General features: G+C 44.7%; 2 protein-coding genes across 2 annotated transcripts in view; both read right to left on the bottom strand.

The window, feature by feature from the left end:
* The window catches only part of LOC118423078 (basal cell adhesion molecule-like), a 40,610-nt gene extending 24,311 nt beyond the window's left edge, over window positions 1–16,299 (bottom strand). Inside the window, exons 1-2 of the mRNA XM_035831045.1 lie at window positions 16,281–16,299; window positions 16,060–16,160 (exon numbers count right to left, since the gene is read on the bottom strand). Of these exons, the coding sequence (XP_035686938.1) occupies window positions 16,060–16,132 (73 nt within the window). The 5' untranslated portion in view covers window positions 16,133–16,160; window positions 16,281–16,299. The remainder of the gene's footprint in view (window positions 1–16,059; window positions 16,161–16,280) is intronic.
* On the bottom strand, window positions 7,006–12,723 carry LOC118423072. The gene is made up of 2 exons (XM_035831032.1): window positions 11,640–12,723; window positions 7,006–11,149 (listed from the first exon to the last, which is right to left on the bottom strand). The coding sequence occupies exon 2, from the start codon at window positions 11,001–11,003 to the stop codon at window positions 7,602–7,604; it is 3,402 nt and encodes a 1,133-aa protein (XP_035686925.1). The 5' UTR covers window positions 11,004–11,149; window positions 11,640–12,723; the 3' UTR covers window positions 7,006–7,601.
* Window positions 16,300–19,524: the final 3,225 nt, after the last annotated feature.

Genomic DNA, 19,524 nt, shown 5'->3' with positions numbered 1-19,524 from the left:
GGTTGATCTTGGCACGGTGACATGTGCCCAGAGATAAACAAGTTCAACTGGTACATAGACTCTGGGCTATTGACACAACTCTGGCCCGGCCTTTATCTTGTAGGCCCCCTTTCCATTAAAAAACGATCAACATGTGACCCCTTTATCTTTTGACAGAATACATGTATAATGCATGATAGAAAAGTGTGATTTGAAAGAAAACAAAACACACAAAACATTTTTTTAAATAGTCCTTAAATAGTTCATTCAGCGATCTGTAACATTTTTGATCACTCTGTGGTCTCTAGTGCAATTTCTGGAAACAAACCTGGACATACCAAACAAGACAAGTTCATGGCTTTCTTTTATAAATCTAGCAGACTTAAAAGCACCACAATATGGTACACATTTGAAGCCATAATTTGTGTCTTGACCAAACGTCTATACAATTAACATCAATAAACTTAAAAACTGCAGTCACTTCTCCAGCATTTGTTTTTGACATTCATAATTTGGATCAATATTGTCCTGCACATACAGGAACCACTTACATTCAAGGAAAGAGGTCAAACTTGTTCAAGAGGAAACAGCATTAGGTTCATGTCTGTCAATACTGCTCATTTCCATGGGACAACCTACAAGTGGACCTGACACAAAGCGGTGTTCCTGCCAGTAATTTGAGGCCAGCGAAATGGAACCAAAAGCAAGACTCTGGCATCTTGATAAGGAAGCCAAGCCCAGAGGGAATCAGCAGGTCTACTGTGTGAAAGTTCTGCTTCTCATTAAATACATCTTGTCTAATATGACAGCTAAATGGCTGAGTTACACTAAGCCCTATGTTCATAAACCTCATTCTCTTGTTTTTCTAACCTTTACATTGAAAGCCTATAAAGTTCTAGTTTCCCACTAGGGTAAAGGTTGTATTTGATACAAGTTCCAAGCAGGTTAGGATGGTTGTGACACTTTTCTGGAAAGGATCTTGCAGTTTGACTTCCCTCCCAACCCTCCAGTTGGCCTACATCACTATGTGCTGTCATGGTAACCAAATAATGACATCAACCAGGACATGCTTTTAAGCCAGGAAACAATCAACAAAGGGCATCACCTTTTTCCTCCTAGCCGTCTTTCAATATGACATCTTGCAGTTGGCAACGGAAAGCCTTCTTCATGTATTGAACAACACAGACTCATCTATGGATTTTCGTGCCGTTATTTTTGAATAATATACTCAAGTGTAGGGTCTGACCAGATAATTCTATTGCTATGCAATTTGCAGTCATAGAAATGTGATTATTGTAACATAGAATAATTTGCTACAAGTGCATTACCCCAGAAATTGCATAATACACATTTGACTTCAAGTACAGGAATGCGCACTTTGTTTAACATTAATCGTAAATATTCCATTTACATTGTTGATATAGCTACAAAATGGAACATTTTCTGGAACATGACTCCCAAATAATAGAACCAGAATATGCCTTAGCTTCAAATCAACAACTTCCAGTTCATGCATACATCTATTATGTACTCCCAATTAGGTACACAAATGAAGAAACATGTCAAATTGTCAGCTTTTGTGCCAAGAACCACCGTTTTGGGGGTGGGCTGAGCCCACGTACATGTGTTTGAGACAATGAGAGTCATGTCCGCATCCTTTCCCACGCAAGGTCAGATGGGCACTGGATATTGGACATCTTTCACTAACAAAGATTGAACGGAATAGATCCCTGCCAACTTCCCCCATGCATATAATATCAGCCTCAACGGGGCTCGAAATACATGATATGCTTTCTGGGTGTGTATATATACTTATATATACTGGTAATGTGAACCCAAATTGTAGCCATGTACCCGATTTTTAAAGACTTGCAGAAATACAATTGAATACAATTTATTTTTTAACGATCTAGAGGATCATTTCCTCGCTATTAGATTGAAATATTTTTCATGTGATAATTCGGTCGGGAAGTAATGTTAAAACGTCTTCAAAAAGTGCGACTTGGGGCATCCGAGGGCGAATTCAAATGATATGCATGACGTCATTTTAGAGAGTCGCGTTCTTCTAGTAGCTCTACCCCCGTCCGCTGTAATGGCGTCTTGTACTACAGGTCGTGTTGGTACAAAGTCCAGTAGAAGTTATTGTGTCGCAGGAGGCCCACATGGCGTTAGCTGTAAGAATAGTCAGTCTACCGAGGGGATATCTATGCACAGATTCCCCAAAGTTAAAAATGACAGAACTGTGGCTGACAAATTGAGAGTCTCGGCGAGCTAGAAAACAGTGTACAAAATTATGTATCAAGTTTGTTCAGAGGCATCGGCATGGTTCCTTCCGCGACATCTATGGCTCTGCACACTTCGAGCTCCGCACACTTCGAGCCCTCGTACTTCAACATGAACCTTGAGATTATATTGGGGAGAGCTGTACGAGGACCAGAAGGATTATCGCAGGAAAAGTTCCAACTATTGACACCGCTGGTCTGCCGACTCCAGTCACGGAACGCGCGCGGAGAAGGGTGAATTCGCCACAGTTTATCACAGCTGCAGGACGTTTATCTGTCACATACTAGTAGTAATTCGCCCTGTAAATTTACCTTGTATTTCGCTTATTCTGGTCATAACTGCGGTGCCATTATTGTGAAGTACTTGTACGCTTAGACTCCGACACAAAACAGCACAAATGATTCTTGGATTTTACATTGGATTCTTTGTCAGCGTCCGGATAGATTTCATAACAAAGTGAACCGCTTATACCGAACTCGTAACAACAAACGACGCTGTCCCAAGATTTTCAAGCACGAAAATTTGCTGACCGTATTCAAAATACGTTGGAAAAATTGTCACTAGATTTTGTCATGAATATTGTAGTTCTTGGTCTCAGTAAAACCAAGTTACGAGCGAATCTGGGATTTTTCGTCGTCAACAACAACAACTCTAAGAAAAATGGCCCCAAAAAAGATGGCGGCCGTGCGCTAAAATCCTGAGACTTTTCGAATTTTCTTTCACGGAAACACCAGTCTGTATGTTTTTCCTCGAATCACTAGGAGCTTACGAAATCTGTCTGTTGTGTAGTGTCTTAGCGGTGGACATGTTGTTGATAGGTGAGTTAAAATAGTTTGGTTTTGTATAAAAACTTCTAGCGTAAGCTGAGCATGTAAACAAAGGAAAATATATCTGGGTTGCGGGACCACAACCATGTACGTACTCGTTACTATGTCATCGATAACTCGTTTTTTTTGCTCTTGTAGCTACAAACTTGGCACTTTTGTCGCTAGATTTTGTCATGAATATTGTAGCATTGATATGTAGTACTGATATGGTCTCCGTAAAACCTAGTTACGAGTGAATCTTGGATTTTTCGTCGTCAACAACAAAGAAAAATTCCTCACAAAAAAATGGCGGCCCCGTGCCATGCGCTATTATTTAACCACACTTTTCGAATTTTCTATCACGGAAACACCAGTCTGTGTGTTTTCCTCGAATCACTGGGAGCTTACGAAATCTGTCTGTTGTGCAGACAAATATGAGACAGAAAGAACAGTCACTCTCAAAATGTTTCACGGACTCGTCACAATCTGCAGGCGTTTAGCTATCGGCCGTGCTCACGACTAGAAATAGTCAGTCTACGACGTACTATCTATCCGATAAAAGCTTACAGGTTTGTAAACAAACACATACTTTGAGTGGGAATGTATTTTGAGTCGCATTTCTTGTGGCAATGAGGTTGCTTCTCATTTTAAATCCTGGCGAACTGTACGTAGTTAGTTGCTCAGCTGTTGTATATTTGTACGCGACCGAAGCTTTAGTCCCGGTTTCGCTAGCAGGCACAAGCGGAGACCGCAAAGAGGCACAAACTTCTGCGCTTCCGCTAGACAACATCTTCAAATTAATGTACAGCATGGCCTCCTTACTGAGGATAATGTAAGCTCATGCTATCATTTGTGTATAGAAGAAGCGATGGCTGTTTATCCCCGCTTATTCCACACGCTACAATAATGAACTTTCTCCCCGCTTCGCTTGCGTTACGCACGCTTGGTACGTGCATCAACTTCAAGTGCCTCTAAGATATATTTTAGTGGCGTGAATACGAACGAAATTCCCTTCAAGTGAAGTGAAGTATGTGTTCTTTAGTCGTGCCGAGTTTCGTCAATGAATTATGTTTCCTTTATAAGATACGGGTCTATCAAATGTACATTATTCCCCTAGTCAACCATACCAGCTAGTAGGGACTAACTAAAATGACGTCACGGCGTGTTCCTAATTAGTTCCAGCAAAGAGCTCAAAGTACACATTTTTATGTCGCTGTTTGAGGGACTTCCGGACGGACAATTGATTTGAAACTTGCATTGACTTTTTCAGAAAAGATCAATTTTTTACATTATTGGTAGAAAATGCTACAGACGATTTCATTTCAGTTACACTTTAACTGAGGGTGCAGCTAGAGAATTGTGTAGCCAGGTTAAAGTAGCACGTAGGTATAAAGGTATTGACATTGTACACTAATATTCCATACATCTAAGTCAGAAAAAATTATAAAACTTTGTTGCATTAAAATTCAAATTTGTTGTTCAATTGATATTCATCGTGTTATGTTGTAATAATAGTAAACCATTTTTTTCTTTCTGCACACCTAAGTTTTTATATTTGATGTACCAGTGTATCTATTTCCAATAATGAATTTCAAGCCCTGCTCTGCAAACAACAAGGGCTTCCCAAAATGTCTTTTTACCTCCATGTATCATTCCCACCCCGGCCCTAACACTATTACAAATGACACTGATTTACTCATCTGAATAAATGAGCATCGGCCACGACATGAAGGAAATGAACATGGGACAATCTGTCACTTGGACAAAGAAATTCGATTGCATGCTATAAAAGCTGCGTAATTACATTTGGATTTTCTCCCATTGCGGCATGATGGTTTTTTAGATTGATGTTTGAATATACAAACTGGATGGTCAGAATCATGGCAAATACAGGTCAAGTGATGATTGAAGCAGCATAATGAGGGGGGAGGGGAACAGCAAGATAGTGCTTGGGGTTTGAAGATAACCTTAACCTTGCCGCCATTCAGTATTTGGCATCAAATATTGAAAGAAATTGTGCAAATGCTGAAAATCTGTACAATGATTTAAACTGAAAACTGAAAAAAAAAATTTATGTTCAAGCTCAAATAAGAGAAATTATGATGCAAGTTCATCATTCTGTCAATCTTATATTTGCTTATTATCAAGTAGTAGAAGAACATTATTCATTTACATCACGTCTTAATTTAGTTGCACTATATACAAAGCAAGTACATGAAAGTCCATGCAGAATCATTTTGACTCTACTGAGTCTACTAATCAACATGTCTTTTAAAGTCTGCCAGATGGCTGGCTCTTCTAATTATTCACAGCTTAATCATCCAAACACCTAATCATTCTAAAGATATTGCTTTGACCCAATCAGTTTACATTATCGATGAGTTTAGCCCACTAAATACACGCCAAAGGATGCATGAATAGTTTTCCTGACACATTGAGTGGTATTGATCCCTCACAAGAGTGTTTCCGATAATAAAGATTATTGGTAACCAACTCCCAGTTCTCCTTGTAAGTTGTAGTGCCACCTTCTCAACCACCCACTATTACTTTCTATCCTGCCCTTAGGGTAGAGTTTGGTTTCTCTACACATTTCTTGGCTGTGGAGTACTTATCAGTGGCGGCGGCACCGTGGGGGCAGTGGGGGCGGTCGCCCCCACAAAAAATAGGTCGTGGGGGCGACGCCCCCACGATAAAATAAGCTGAAACACACAAAATCAAGCTGAAACCCTTGTGTATATTTTCACTAATGGAAATTTCATCAAATTTCATTAGTCTACTGGCAAAATTTGCCCCTGAAAATGCAGGAAATGATGTTTCAGAGTTTCCAGATTTCAAAATTTCAAAGGACCTCCCTTGCGAGGACTCGCGGCTTCGGCACTGGATATGGTGGGAAAATGTTGCCGGAGCGACGTCCCCCACGACCCTTTTTACTAGTAGAAATTTCATTATCAAACTTAACTTGTTTACAAGCAAAATGTTCCCCTCAAATGCAGGAAATGGCATTAAAAGTGTCCTGATTTCCAAATTTCTCCAGAACTCCCTTGCGACGACTTGCGTCTTCGAGGCTCACGGCGACGTAGTGCAAATATGGTGGGGCGTGGGTCGTCGCCCTCAAAAATCGTTTTCTCTACTAGAAGTGTCATTAAATTCAGCTTAGTCTGTCAGCAAAATTTGTCTCTCAAAATGCAGGAAATGATGTTTCAGAGGGTCTAGATTTCAAAATTTTTCCAGAACCTACCTTGCAACGGCTCGTGCTTTCGCCGCTCGACATTATAAAATATGTTCTTGGGCATCGCCCTCAATAACTTAAACTAAAACTATGTGTATTTTCAATAGAAATGACATTAAAGTTAGCTAAGTCTGGCAGCAAAATTTGCCCCTCAAAATGCAGGAAATAGCGTTTCAGAGGGTTTAGATTTGAAATTTTTTCCGGGGGGGAATGCCCCCGGACCCCCCTAGAAGGGTCACGCCTCCGGCGTGACGCATCGGGCCTTCGGCCCTCGATGACAAATTGTCGCCCCCACAACTAAAAAATGGTGCCGCCGCCTCTGCTTATGAATACTTGAGGTGGACCAAGAATAGGCATTACTTCAAGGTGGTGCTTGAAGATAACACACTCAACATTCATATATCATGACTTGTAATATGACACCGCCACAGTGGCCAAAAGCATGGCCAGCTGCCCAAAACATATCAGCCCTCACAGCAAAACTGTAAACATCAGATTCCCAAAACTTGAAAGAGCCAATGTCAGCGTGAAAATTACACAAAATACAGTGCGGACTGAACATTGTCTGTTTGACGCATCACTATACAATTTATGATGTGCTTTTTTTCTCTATTGTTGCCACGGTAGCCAGATTGAATGGAGTGCATGAAAGGCCCAGCGTCAGTAGTGAACTACCAGGATCGCAAAGGACGACGCGAGTGCAAGGGATGAACGCAGCACGGTTTAATAACTTCTGGATACTCTTCAACAATATGGCGGAGAACATCCGGGACACCGCTGACGTCATAACATAACATTAACATAACATAACTATGGCGTGATTTACTCTTCTTTTCCTTTTTTTGTGAGTGATAAGAACGAACATGTGCTTAACAATTTCAACTGTGGTCAGTATCTAAGTTATGAATAAATGGTGTTATTTCAACTAAGTAACTTTGGAGTTTATACGTACACTACCATGGTATGACTATGAGTATCTAAGCTATGAATATATGGTGTTATCTCAACTAAGTAACTTTGGAGTTTACGAACACTACCATGGTATGACTATGAGCTATGTTAAGAATCAGGACCTAGGTAACTTTGGAGTATACAATCTGGTGTGAACTATGTTAAGAATCAGGACTTATATAACCTTGGAGTACACGATAACTGTTGTTTACACTAACTTTGGAATACACGAGTATATATGGTGATACTTCATATCTGGCATTAAGTGTTTATCTGTTTGGACTATGTGAGTACGTACTAGTATTACTCAGGGATACATCAGGTCTTGAAAATAACTTTTCGTCACACTAAGACTATGACAGCACAAAGTCTTTCAGGTACCGCGGCTGTCGTCTGCATCGGTCGGACTGGCGTTGGGGCAAGGGAGGAGGAGTGTCCGGTGGGTTATGTAGTTCTGGCAGAGGGGGAGGAGTGTTCGGTGGGTCGTTAAGTTCTGGTAGGGGGCCGTTGACTGGAACCAAGTCTTCTGCTGGAACCGGATCGTTTGCCGGGGCTGAAGGGATAGGGTCTTCAGGGTCAGAATCGTCGTTGTTGTCATCGTCAGAGGGGACAGTCTGGCGTTGCTGCGGTGGCACCTGGCATGGGACAGGATAGCATTCTGCTGATCGAACCTTGTAGGATCTAGCACGCAGCTGGCGACCGGTAAACTTGGAGATATAGATCCAGTCCTTTTCCACTGCTGTGACTAGGTACCGACTGCGAGCTTGGGATTTGTCTCTATCTGAATGGACATAGACTAAGTCTCCCACATGGAAGGTGGGAGTGGGCGCGAGCCCTGCCTTGGGGCATTTGGATTTGGCGCTGGGGGCGTGGTTTTCGGAACGACGGCGGTGTTGTTCTTCGAGGAGACGGTTGTCTGAAAGTGGGAGTTGCTCGCCACTGAATTGGTCTCGTTGGTACAGATACTCTCGCGATGAGAGGCCGTTGGATCGGACCTTTGTGTTCAGGGAGGCCGTGACCACGGCTAGTTGGGCGGGTGTGATAGGTTGGCCAAGAGGGTCAATCTTACGGAGTTCCTCTCTCAGCTCCTCAATGGCGCGTTCTGCAATAGGGTTTTTGTTGACATTTTTGTGGTGCCCTACTTCAATCTGGAGACGATGTTCTGTCAACCAGGGGTCGTTGATCAGGGCCTGGAATCCTGGGGCTGGGTCACAACGTATGACAGCAGGAGGACCATCCAGGAGACGAAGTGGAGTGCACAATGCAACTAGTCCATCTCTGAGGCTGGTGGATGTTTCGCTGCTGATGAGCTGAGTACTTGTGAAGGAGGTACTGCATTCTCTGACAACAAGGATTTGTTGGCGGGCTCGTCTCATCACATCTGCTGCGAACGAGGTGAGGACCGTTGAAGGAGGTGGTTGTGTGGTGAAGGACGGAGGGATGGGTAGTTGGCGTTTGAGGGAGGCACATTGGTCACATGCATCCGAGACCTGGTGGAGAACGGCGTCCATGTTTAAGGCAAAGAAATACCTGGAGAAGACAGCCTTGAGTTGGTGGCAGGTGGGGTGGCCAATCCGGAGGTGAATCGCTGTAGCCAGGCCGTGGGCCACCTGACGGGGGACCACTATGCGATCACGGGTGACACCAAACATATCTCTGTTGGGAACAATCAATAGACCGTCGGGAGCGATGGTAACGCGTGACAGGTAGGACTTAACATCACGGGCTTTGGTGTCCTTCTTTGATGGGCGTGTGCCTTGCTGAAGGTGAGCGAAGACCCGTCGTAATGAAGAACACGAGTTCTGGATGGCGTGCCAAGCCTGGCGACTGGTGTACACTGGGAGGTCTAGGTTAGACGCCGAACTAAGCGTGGTGGTGTTAATGACTGGTTCCTCACTGAGGGCATGGACGAAGGAGCAGACTTGGCATTTGCTGTCAGAACACTCCAGGGCGTGGCGGCTGGCGTAGTCGGTAGATAGATTGTGTTTACCGCTGATGTGTTGTACACTGATCGGGAACTGGCTTATAGCGGCAAGGAAGGTGGACACTCGTGGACTGTGGGAGAACTCGCCTCGGCGTAGCTTTTCCACCGCCTGGACACACGGTTTGGAGTCTGTGACCAGAAATGCTGGTTTAGTTGTCTGTATAAAGAACGGCTTGAAATGTTTCAGGGCGGATGTTATAGCAAGGGCCTCTAGCTCGCATGGTAGCCATTGGCGCTGGTGTGGCTTAAGCTTACAACTGAAGAAGCCAGCAACCCTTGTGTTGTTGTTGCGACGAAGGAAGAGCGTGGCGCCTATGCCAGTTGGGCGGGCAGCGGCATCGGTTGCTAACCAGAGTTCGTCATCCGGTCTAGGGAGAACAACCGCTTGATGCTGATCCAAGCCCCGCTGAGCCTTGCGGAATACCTCAAGCATCTCATCTGACCATTGGATGGGATCGCCGGATGATCGGCCTGCGACCAGGTTGTCTAACGGTCCCAAGAGTACCGATGTGCCTGGAATGACGCGAGACAGGGCCTTGTAAGACCCAATGAAGGAGCGTAGGGCTGTGATGGATGGGGGTGGAGAGCATGTAGCCAGCGTGCATAATGTGTGTTGAGAGGCTGATATCTGGCCTTGGTTCCAGTGCCATCCTAGAATCGTGGTAGTTGCTGGACAGATGATGGTTTTGGACGGGGAAAGGCGTAAATCGCTGGCCCGGAGGGCAGTTAGGACTTCCTTCCAGTTGGCGAGGAGTTCTTGAAATGTGTTTCCTCCGCAGTACAAATCATCGGCAATTTTGGCGACGATTCCACGCATCAACAGATCACCTAAGACGCGTGACATCAGCTCCTCCAGTGCTGTTTCACTGCCTGGCATTCCCATGGCACTGCGGCAGTACACTCTGATGCCCTTATACGGGGTGACAATGCCGCAATATTTGCGAGAGTTCGGGTGTAGAGGGATTTGATGGTATGCCGAGGTAAGATCGGAGACTATGATGTATTTCCAACACGCTATCTGGCGCATGACCATGTTAACGTTTGGCAGGAGCGATGGTTGAGGCTTGCAATATTTTGCCACGTCGGTGAATGCTGTGACGAGGCGATGTCCGCCATTTGGTTTATTGACGAGAAATGATGGATTCAAATACTCCACCACCGTCTGAGCATCCTCTGGAGTAGCAATGACGCCTTTGGATTCAAGGTCATCTAAGGTGTGCTGCAACTCGACGAGGCGGTTTTTGCCATAGAGGGGAAGACGTCCCTTACGTTGTGGGGGCTGCGCTGGACCCATGTTGACTACGGCCTGGATGGGACCGACTGCGCCGTTGTAGCCAGGAAACTGGGGGTTGAAAACCTGGTCAAACTCTTGAAGGGCTGATGACATGGCATACCGCTGAGTAGAACTGAGGATGTTGTTCGGATCGAGATGGACGGAGTCAGAGAAAGGCTGATGTTGGTACGAAGGTGGTTGGTCAGGGGGAACAGTTGAAGACCGCAGAGTTGGGGAGGGAGAGACAACCGAGACCACTGGCACAGCATTAAAGAGATGCATGTTCTTTGCGATGTGGACAGGTGCACACGAGATGTTTGGGACTCTTATGTAGCCTGCAATATTGTGGTACGTACCCTGGTGGAACGCCTTTGCCTGCTGGGTGGAAAGAGAATCAAGACGGGGTTCAAGGGCGACATCAGGGTAGTCTTTCAGGTCCTCGGGTAGTTGGAGTTCCAAGAAGTCAGAGGGCCACAGGGTGGTTGACTTGTCCTGCATGCGAATCAGGTTGTGGGAGATCCGGTGGATGTGCGGGTTGTGTCTTTTGACGGATGGAGTGTAACTGGAGATGGACCCATCTGGGAGGCGGATCTGGCGTTGAGTGAAGTCAATAGTGAACCCGTTTGCTTCCAGGAAAGGGCTGCCTGCAATGATTGGAGAGGCAAGATCTGTGACAACAAGGGCTTCAAAGCGAAGTGGTAGTTTCTGCCGGTAAAATGTTGTCGTGCATTCCCCTAGCATACCTGACATACGACCTCCATCTGCTTGGCTTGGGGTCTGTGTTGTGTTTGGGTTGATGCGCAAGCCGAGTCGCTTCGCCTCATCTGCTCGTATCATGCTAGACTCTGCACCAGAATCCAACAAAATGCGTACAGTTTGTCCATGATGAAAGGCATCTAGATGTGGGGATGCACGGATAGCAACACGTGACACATGAGGAGATGGCTCTGGTACAGGAGAAATGGTTTTGGCCTGACAAATACTGGGTTCCTCCTCTTCATCAGAGTGGATGTCATCATCAACGTCATACACATCATCTATCTCTACTGCACGAGTACGCACCATGTACTTCTTATCCTTTGCAGGGAGATATGGACAGACACTTAGGTAGTGGTCAAATGCTGGTCGGCCTACCTGTTCACAAAGTGGACACGTAGCTGGGCTACTCTTGGTGTTAGAGTTAGTCTTGAACTTGGTCTTGGCGCCTTGGGGGCGGGTGGATGGGTACTTCCGGTACGGCTGGCGGTTCTGAGTGAGACGGAGAGTGCGGATGTCTTCCGTGCTACGAAGTTCGTCCAAGAGAGACGACAAGGCCAAGGATATTTCTGGCTTAATGGAGGCTAGTGTCTTGTTTCGAAGCTCAGGGCCATACCGTTGCTTGATGAGCGCTGGGAGGTCAGGATGGATTAGTTTGAGCCATGTTAAGACAATGAAGTTTTCGAGAGACGGTGTGAGCTCTTCGTCAGCCGTCATAGCCTCCCCGTGGTGAGTGATAGGCCCTGCCGCAGTGAGCATGCTATCTTCTACAGCGGCACATAATCGTTGGTACAAATCCTCCGGTTTCTCGTTTGGTTCCAGCTTAATATTAGCGATGTCGAGGAAATATCCCCCCGTGGACTGAAACCCAAAGTGTAAGCGAATAGTTTGCCATATGTCGTTCAGAGACACACTTGCCTTGCAGATACGAGATCTGGCGATGATAGGGCAGAAATTGGCGATCTGGCCAAGGAGCATGTCCAAAATGGCGGCCTTCTGTGCTGCTGTTTTCCTCTGAGCTTCCGGAACGTCTTCACCGTCAGCCAGTAAGCCGCGATTTTCCACCCCTCGGCTCTGCTTTTGCCACGTGGCGCCGGGGGCGAGAAAGGGAGCAAAGTTGGGATCAAGCGATAGGCCGTAGACCAGGTTGTTTTTCCATGATTCGAATGACGTTATGGTTTCCGATGTTGTCAGAGGCCACTGTTTCCGAGTGCGATTCGATGCCATCACGGTCGTTTAAGGAGCGTATCCCGGCAATTTTTTGTCTTGGTGGGTAGTTCGAATCCTATCGCTGCTACCACGTCAGTAGTGAACTACCAGGATCGCAAAGGACGACGCGAGTGCAAGGGATGAACGCAGCACGGTTTAATAACTTCTGGATACTCTTCAACAATATGGCGGAGAACATCCGGGACACCGCTGACGTCATAACATAACATTAACATAACATAACTATGGCGCAGGACAGGGTGCATTAGTTCAAGCTGGAGGTAAAGTGGGCCGTGTCCTTTTACATCTTGTCTCCTAACTGTGATGTTTACTTTAGTGCTGAATAGGGCAGATGAGGCTGCAACCCTGGTGAAGGTCAGATGTGTATGTTTTAACAAGCAGCTTTTGGCAAGGCCTCCCTGTGCTGACATGTTACATATTGTACAAGTCTTTAAAATAAGATGTACATGTAGGTATTCTTTTTTCCTATCTAGTGTAAAACCTACAAATAATAGCAATATGACTTATCTCTGCTTACATAAGCAGAAAATATTCTTACAGTAGATACAACTTAACCTCTACTTAACTCTACTCTACTCTACAAGAATTTTGGCTACATTAAAGGAAGATTTTGTTCTCCACATCAACAAGGAAATATTGTTACACAACAGTAGATTGTAGAATTTAGGGGACAATCTAAACAAAGCTGTTTTTCTCTATTCGTAAACAGAAAAATATTCCTAATATTAGGGAAAGAAAGCTGGCTTTCTATGTGATACATATGTAACATTACAACAATTCTTGAGTAATTGGGACAGCAAACTCATCAATCATGTTCTTGCCCTTGTCCCCTGAAGCTACATGAACGAAATCCCTGTCCTACATTACATAAACAACCAAGTCCACTTTCTGTAAGATATCACTTCTGATTTTGTATAATGCTATTGCTAACAATTATGTGACAAGTTTGTTTGCCTGAACATTTTATTAAGTCTTCTAGTAAATGGATATCATTACTAACATTATGGCAAAATTACATGTTTTCTACTCAAAGATCATTGGTGGTCTGGCCAAAGGCATTGTTTGCTCCAGTTATGCATTCTGATCTGACCTCTGACCCCATCTGCCATATCACAAAATGACATCATGTCTGTTAGGGAATGCCCTCAGGACAAAAACGAAACTGGCCCTCACATGCTGAGAGTGACAGGACAAAGGAAAGTATAATTTGCAAACCTACTAATCGCTGACCCCCAAGAAGTTAAGTATAGGTCTATCTCTACTGACCAAAATATCCTGTTTACAGTAAACAGTGGTTATCTGCATGTGGTAGCCAGGTATCCTGGTCACTGGTGTATATTACAGATCTGGCTAGGGTCCCCTAATGTGCTTATGTCATCTCTCACATACACAAACATCTCGATCTGATACCTGCAGCTGTAATATGTCTTCAAGATCTGCAGACTGATAAGAACCATACAGGGACAACTTTTCAATCTAGAAGTACTTTTACCGATAAGAAGTAGATGAAGACATTTCAGGCTGATGTCAAAGTAGTAGACAGCATTCATACGGAAAACCTCTGGGGCAGGACAATGCCACTGCCAGCAACCACCAGCACACTGTGGGGAGTGGGGGGCAAGGACTATTTTTCATGTGGTCTCAGGCTTTCTCTAATTACAATGTAAACTTCCTGTCTCTACAAGGTTGCATGTAGTCATGCTGGCATAGGAATGAAACAAACATGTTGCACAAACTTGCACCCATCATCATGATGGTTGTTTACATCCACCATACTGGTGGATATTCAAGGCTATGAAGACATATTTACCAGATATAAATGTTGACCTTGAACTCCATGTACAAGGTCAAGTTGACATGTGTAGCTTTTACATCTGGACTGTGTATGTCAAGCCTTGTGACTACAAGGAACTCCAGGTGCATAAAAAAACAGACATGACAAACTGCCAGGCCGCATTACCTGGTAGGTACCAAATGCGTGAGCATCGCTTTCTATCTTGCCGCAGCACGCGAGACATTGTTTAATGATGCCACGACCGCGTAGCAGATTTCTACCTGTCAAAGTGGTTCGCTTATCTATTATTAATGTCTTTTCCAATGCTGTTATTACACCATACATAGGGATTAAGGAGCCTACAACCTGCTGAAGGATAACATCAAGTTCATCCAGCAAAGCAACTTTCGGGATTAACCTTGAATTTACATGTTGATTTGAGTGGTTGATTTATACTGGTGGGACTAAGCTTGCCCCAGTGAGGCACCCTATCATGCTGGCATTTTCCAATAGCAGCTGCACATTATCACACATCCCTACGAAAAACACAGGACTCCATTTTCATTCAAGTGATTACTACTAGTACTACTGTGTCCTAACTAGAGCTTGGATTGAAAAATTATAACATAGGTGAAAATAATCTACTTCACGGTAGAGTTCCTTTTTTCACACAAAACTGTGTGGACGCTATTTAGTAAAATGGCTACCACCCCCCAGCCACGTGAGCTGCAACAGAATCATCCTTTTCCATGCTCCAGTCGGCACGGCAACAGAATGAGACTTGATGAAGATTTTCGGATTACAATGCCAAGAAATATGGAATCATTCCGCAATTACATTGAGCAGTGAACTGAGTCGTTCCCCCTCGCCTGTGCATTATTTATGGTAATTCCTGATAAATTTCTACATGCGGGAGGCTACCAATTTGGCGATTGATTGGTCGCCCAGAGGCCGCCAAATTTGGCATCGACCAACGAGATTGTGTGGTGTGCTGCAATGGTTTTGACGTTCCCCGATCAATACAACTGTTACGCACATCATAGGCGGTGCCTTGTGATGCAATGTGATGGTCCACAAATGCCAAATTTTTCCTCCGAGCTCTGCATTCCCAATTTGGGGGTACTCACTGCTTCACACTATCTCAGCATCATCCCCTTCAGGGACTTCTTTCCTGCAATTTTCTCCTTCTCACATATGCAAAACAGACGTCCCACTCTTTGACGGATCGTTCTACTATCGTCCTTTCATCTACCATTTAGGATGACCCAACGTACTTAAACAGAAGTGACCTCAAAATGGTACCCTGGCATCCTCGCTAGAAGTTCAGATAAGGCCGAGGAGCGATGGTGCGATTTAAGGGAAACATTCATCACAATCTCCTCGCCGCTCCACCACCATCCTTGAAAATTTCCTGACATGTTGCGTCCCCGCCTCCAAGCATCCCGCTACTCTCAGAATTTTTAAAAAGGGGAGGACGGGAAATCTGTGTTTCACTCTAGTGCTATATTTGCGTAAGGATTTACTCAGATCAACTGTACAAGCGTTTGGCGGTGTTTAGCAAATACGAGGCGGCGATTGCGATGGCATTATCCCCATAAAACGTCATTTGAAATTCATGAGTCACATCGCACCGCGCGACAACAGCCGCTCGCACGACCCGCTACGCTACACGGTACAACAACGTTTTCAACCACCTATACCGCGCCTCAAACACCTACAATGATTAAAAAAATCAACTTGGCGCCACCCCTGGATATACCTCTCTGTCACCATCAATACGAATCTTGCACTTACCTACAAAAAGGACGAGAAAGGAGGCTAGAAACGTGAGTACTGCCGATAACTGCACGTACGCCCTGCCCGCCATCTTTGTGCCTTCAAAACGCTGGAGGTCGCTGCACAAAAAACAAGTGGGGGTCAAGGGGGGTGGCCGATACAAAATTCTAACAACGCTCTGCAATCAAAAGCAAACAAGACTATTTCATCAATCTGATATTATATAAGACAAATGTTACCAACAGTTCTGAATTCTGACCGAAATATTGCAAACCAAAAATATGCTGCTCCCCTGTTTTATTTTAGACTCTTCTAAACAGATCACGTGATCCGCTCCTGTCAAATAGCATTATGAGTGGATGATTTGAACCGGGTGGCGGGAAATTCCACCTGGAAAAGTCATCCCTTTGGGGGCAGAGATTGGGCAACCAGACGGTCGCACCCCCTGCGTGCCAGGATGTTTAGACCGTTCTGGAATCTCACCTATGCCGTCCTTAGCACTCCAAGCAATCTTTCTTCCGATAGCTCGATGAGAAAGCCCGGGCGGGACCAACAGTCAGCGTGGCGGGCTTGAGTCACATACTCCCGTTGGAACACGGTCATCCTGACGTCATTGTCCGAAGACGACCATCAAAAACTACTCACTCAGCTTTGCGCTATAATCAAATTAAGCAAGAACAGCAATTTTACAGTTAAGGAAAAAAGGACACGAAATGGGACACTAGCTAACGTTACCGAACGAAAGAAAATATAATAATCATCTGGTGTATTTTGCCAGCTAGTAGGTACCCAATTAGTAATGAGGCTATAATCTATTAAACGTAAACAAAACTTTTTAAAACATGACCCCAGTTACCCCACGATACGATGCTACATCGCAACCCTCTCTCTATTAGGGGTAATTCTTTAAATGCTGAATGATACAAAGACTCTACACCACATGTAAGCAAGAGATTGTCTATATGTCATAAACTTGTCATCAACATGTTGGTCAACTAATAAAACATGTCAACAACACGATAGAAATTTTTGAGATTGGGGTCTGGTATACAGGCTAGGCCTTACCCAGGGCAAGGAATAAGCATGAATGTGAATGATTAGATCCCGAATTGCGGATGACACCTATTGCGCATCAGATTGATGGCACATGCTGGTATTGGCCTTGGCCCTTCACCATTTACGTCTCCAGGGTAGTAGTATAGTAGGGACACGCTGCTATTATTTATTCAGGCGCAAAGCAGGCGCAGGTCAGAGGTCATCGTCTGACGGCCTAGTCTAGGGGTATTTTCTGAGCTCTGGGTAGGGGTGAAAGAGGGGTCAAGTCGAACTTTTGACCCACCAAGGTAACTATGACACCCCCCCTAATGACCCCTCCCCCTTATGACCCCCCCCTCCAATCATGAGGGACATGCCCTTATTTGGCCTGGTTGTAAGGCTCTACGCCTTTTTCTTTAATCTATCTATTTTTTTTTGGTTGAACCAAGGCTCAGGTCGACCTTCCTACCCACCGAGGAAATTCTTACACACCCCCCCCTAACACCACCCCCACCTCCCTCTCGTGAGACATGCCCTTACTTGCCCTGGCCGTAAGGCTAAACGCCGGGAGGCCTTCCTTTTTTCTTTATTTTATATAGTTTTATCGTACAGGTTAGTTTTACGTACGAAAATATACCATGTATATGTACGTGAAGTGAATCCTTGCTTTGGAGTAGCTATACGTGTTGTTCCGGAGTAAAAACACTGCTCCGGAGTATGCTCCGGAGTAAGTGAGTAAGCATATTAGTTGTAAGACAGTATAATTGTCATGTATGTACGGACATATACCGGCTATATGTACATGCAGTGAAACATTGCTTTGGAGTAACTATACGTGTTGCTCCGGAGTAAAAACACTGCTCCGGAGTAAAAATACTGCTCCGGAGTATGCTCCGGAGTAAGTGACTAAGTATATTTGTTGTAAGTAAGTATATTTGTTGTAAGTATGTACGTACGACCATATACCATCTATATGTACATGCAGTGAAACATTGCTTTGGAGTAGCTATACGTGGTGCTCCGGAGTAAAAACACTGCTCCGGAGTAAAAATATTGCTCCGGAGTATGCTCCGGAGTAAATGAGTAAGTATATTTGTTGTAAGTATGTATATTTGTCATGTACGTACAAACATATACCATCTATATGTACATGTAGTGAAACATTGCTTTGGAGTAAGTATACGTGTTGCTCCGGAGTAAAAAAACTGCTCCGGAGTAAAAAAAAACTGCTCCGGAGTATGCTCCGGAGTAAGTGAGTAAGTATATTTGTTGTAAGTAAGTAAGTATATTCGTCATGTACGTACGAACATACACCGTCTATATGTACATGCAGTGAATCCTTGCTTTGGAGTAGCTACACGTGTTGCTCCGGAGTAAAAAAAAAGCTGCTCCGGAGTAAGTGAGTAAGTATATTCGTGTTAATTAACGCATACGTATTTGCCATGGACGTGCCTGTTATGCAGGCATATATCAACACAACAACACAAAAGACAGTAGTGTACGGTGATCCTATCACTTGACGTGTATTAAAAAATATATCAAGGAATTCATAACCAACGTATATTTCGTCCTATATGTGAAACATGGTATCACATCAGGAAAGAAAAGCTGTACTGCAAACGATATGGCGACCTCACATTACTTCAGGACGAGGTAACCATATTTTTTCATCAGTGTCTGTTCTGAGACCCACTTGTTGCCGTATTCGATCTCATTACTGTAACGAGGCAACGCAGCGAACTCTATTAGATAAAACTTTTTGCCAGCGCGCTTCGTCTGTCTGATGACACTTTGAGGAACATCGCCTGGCTGGTGAGGTAGTGCGATGGACCAGTCTCGATAGAGTGTCCACTCCTCCTCTTCACCGCTGTGGTAGCCGCTGTCGTAGCCAGTGCGTTCACTTTCATCAGATGAAACCGTCCCGGAGGACACATCTGTCCCTGCATCACTCTCGGAACCACTTTGGTCGCTGGCGGTTTCTTCTGTAGAGTCTCCCTGCTCGGAGCCCATCACAGATTTGGCGTCTGAGACGCTTTCTTCATCTTGTGACGCCATCGAATCTTCGGAACCAACCGTGTCCGTGTCGTGTCCAGATGACACGTCGGAGTCGTCAAAAACATCGCGTTCCCGGTAAGACCCCGTCTCGGCATCAACGACGACTTCTCCCGAGGCGACACCTGACTTGTCTCGGTGTTTGCTTTCCAGATGACGCTCGAGGTTGAACGCACGAGCAAACTCCCGTTCACAAACTTTGCAGACGTGAGGCATGCTTTTTTGCTCGGTGGACAGAAGGAAAATGATAAGATATTGATGTGCACACATATATTTGTCGCGCATGTAGGTTTTTAGGGACCATACGTTCATCTTGTGTACACCCTGTATGCATCTACGTATGCCGTAAATGCATTTGTGGTATTGAAGTATAGTTGTCATGTATGAAACGTAGAT

This window comes from Branchiostoma floridae, chromosome 1 (assembly GCF_000003815.2).
Source record: "Branchiostoma floridae strain S238N-H82 chromosome 1, Bfl_VNyyK, whole genome shotgun sequence".
NCBI lineage: Eukaryota > Metazoa > Chordata > Leptocardii > Amphioxiformes > Branchiostomatidae > Branchiostoma > Branchiostoma floridae.
Note: the sequence above shows the minus strand (reverse complement) of the source record. Positions and strands in the feature narration are given on the sequence as shown.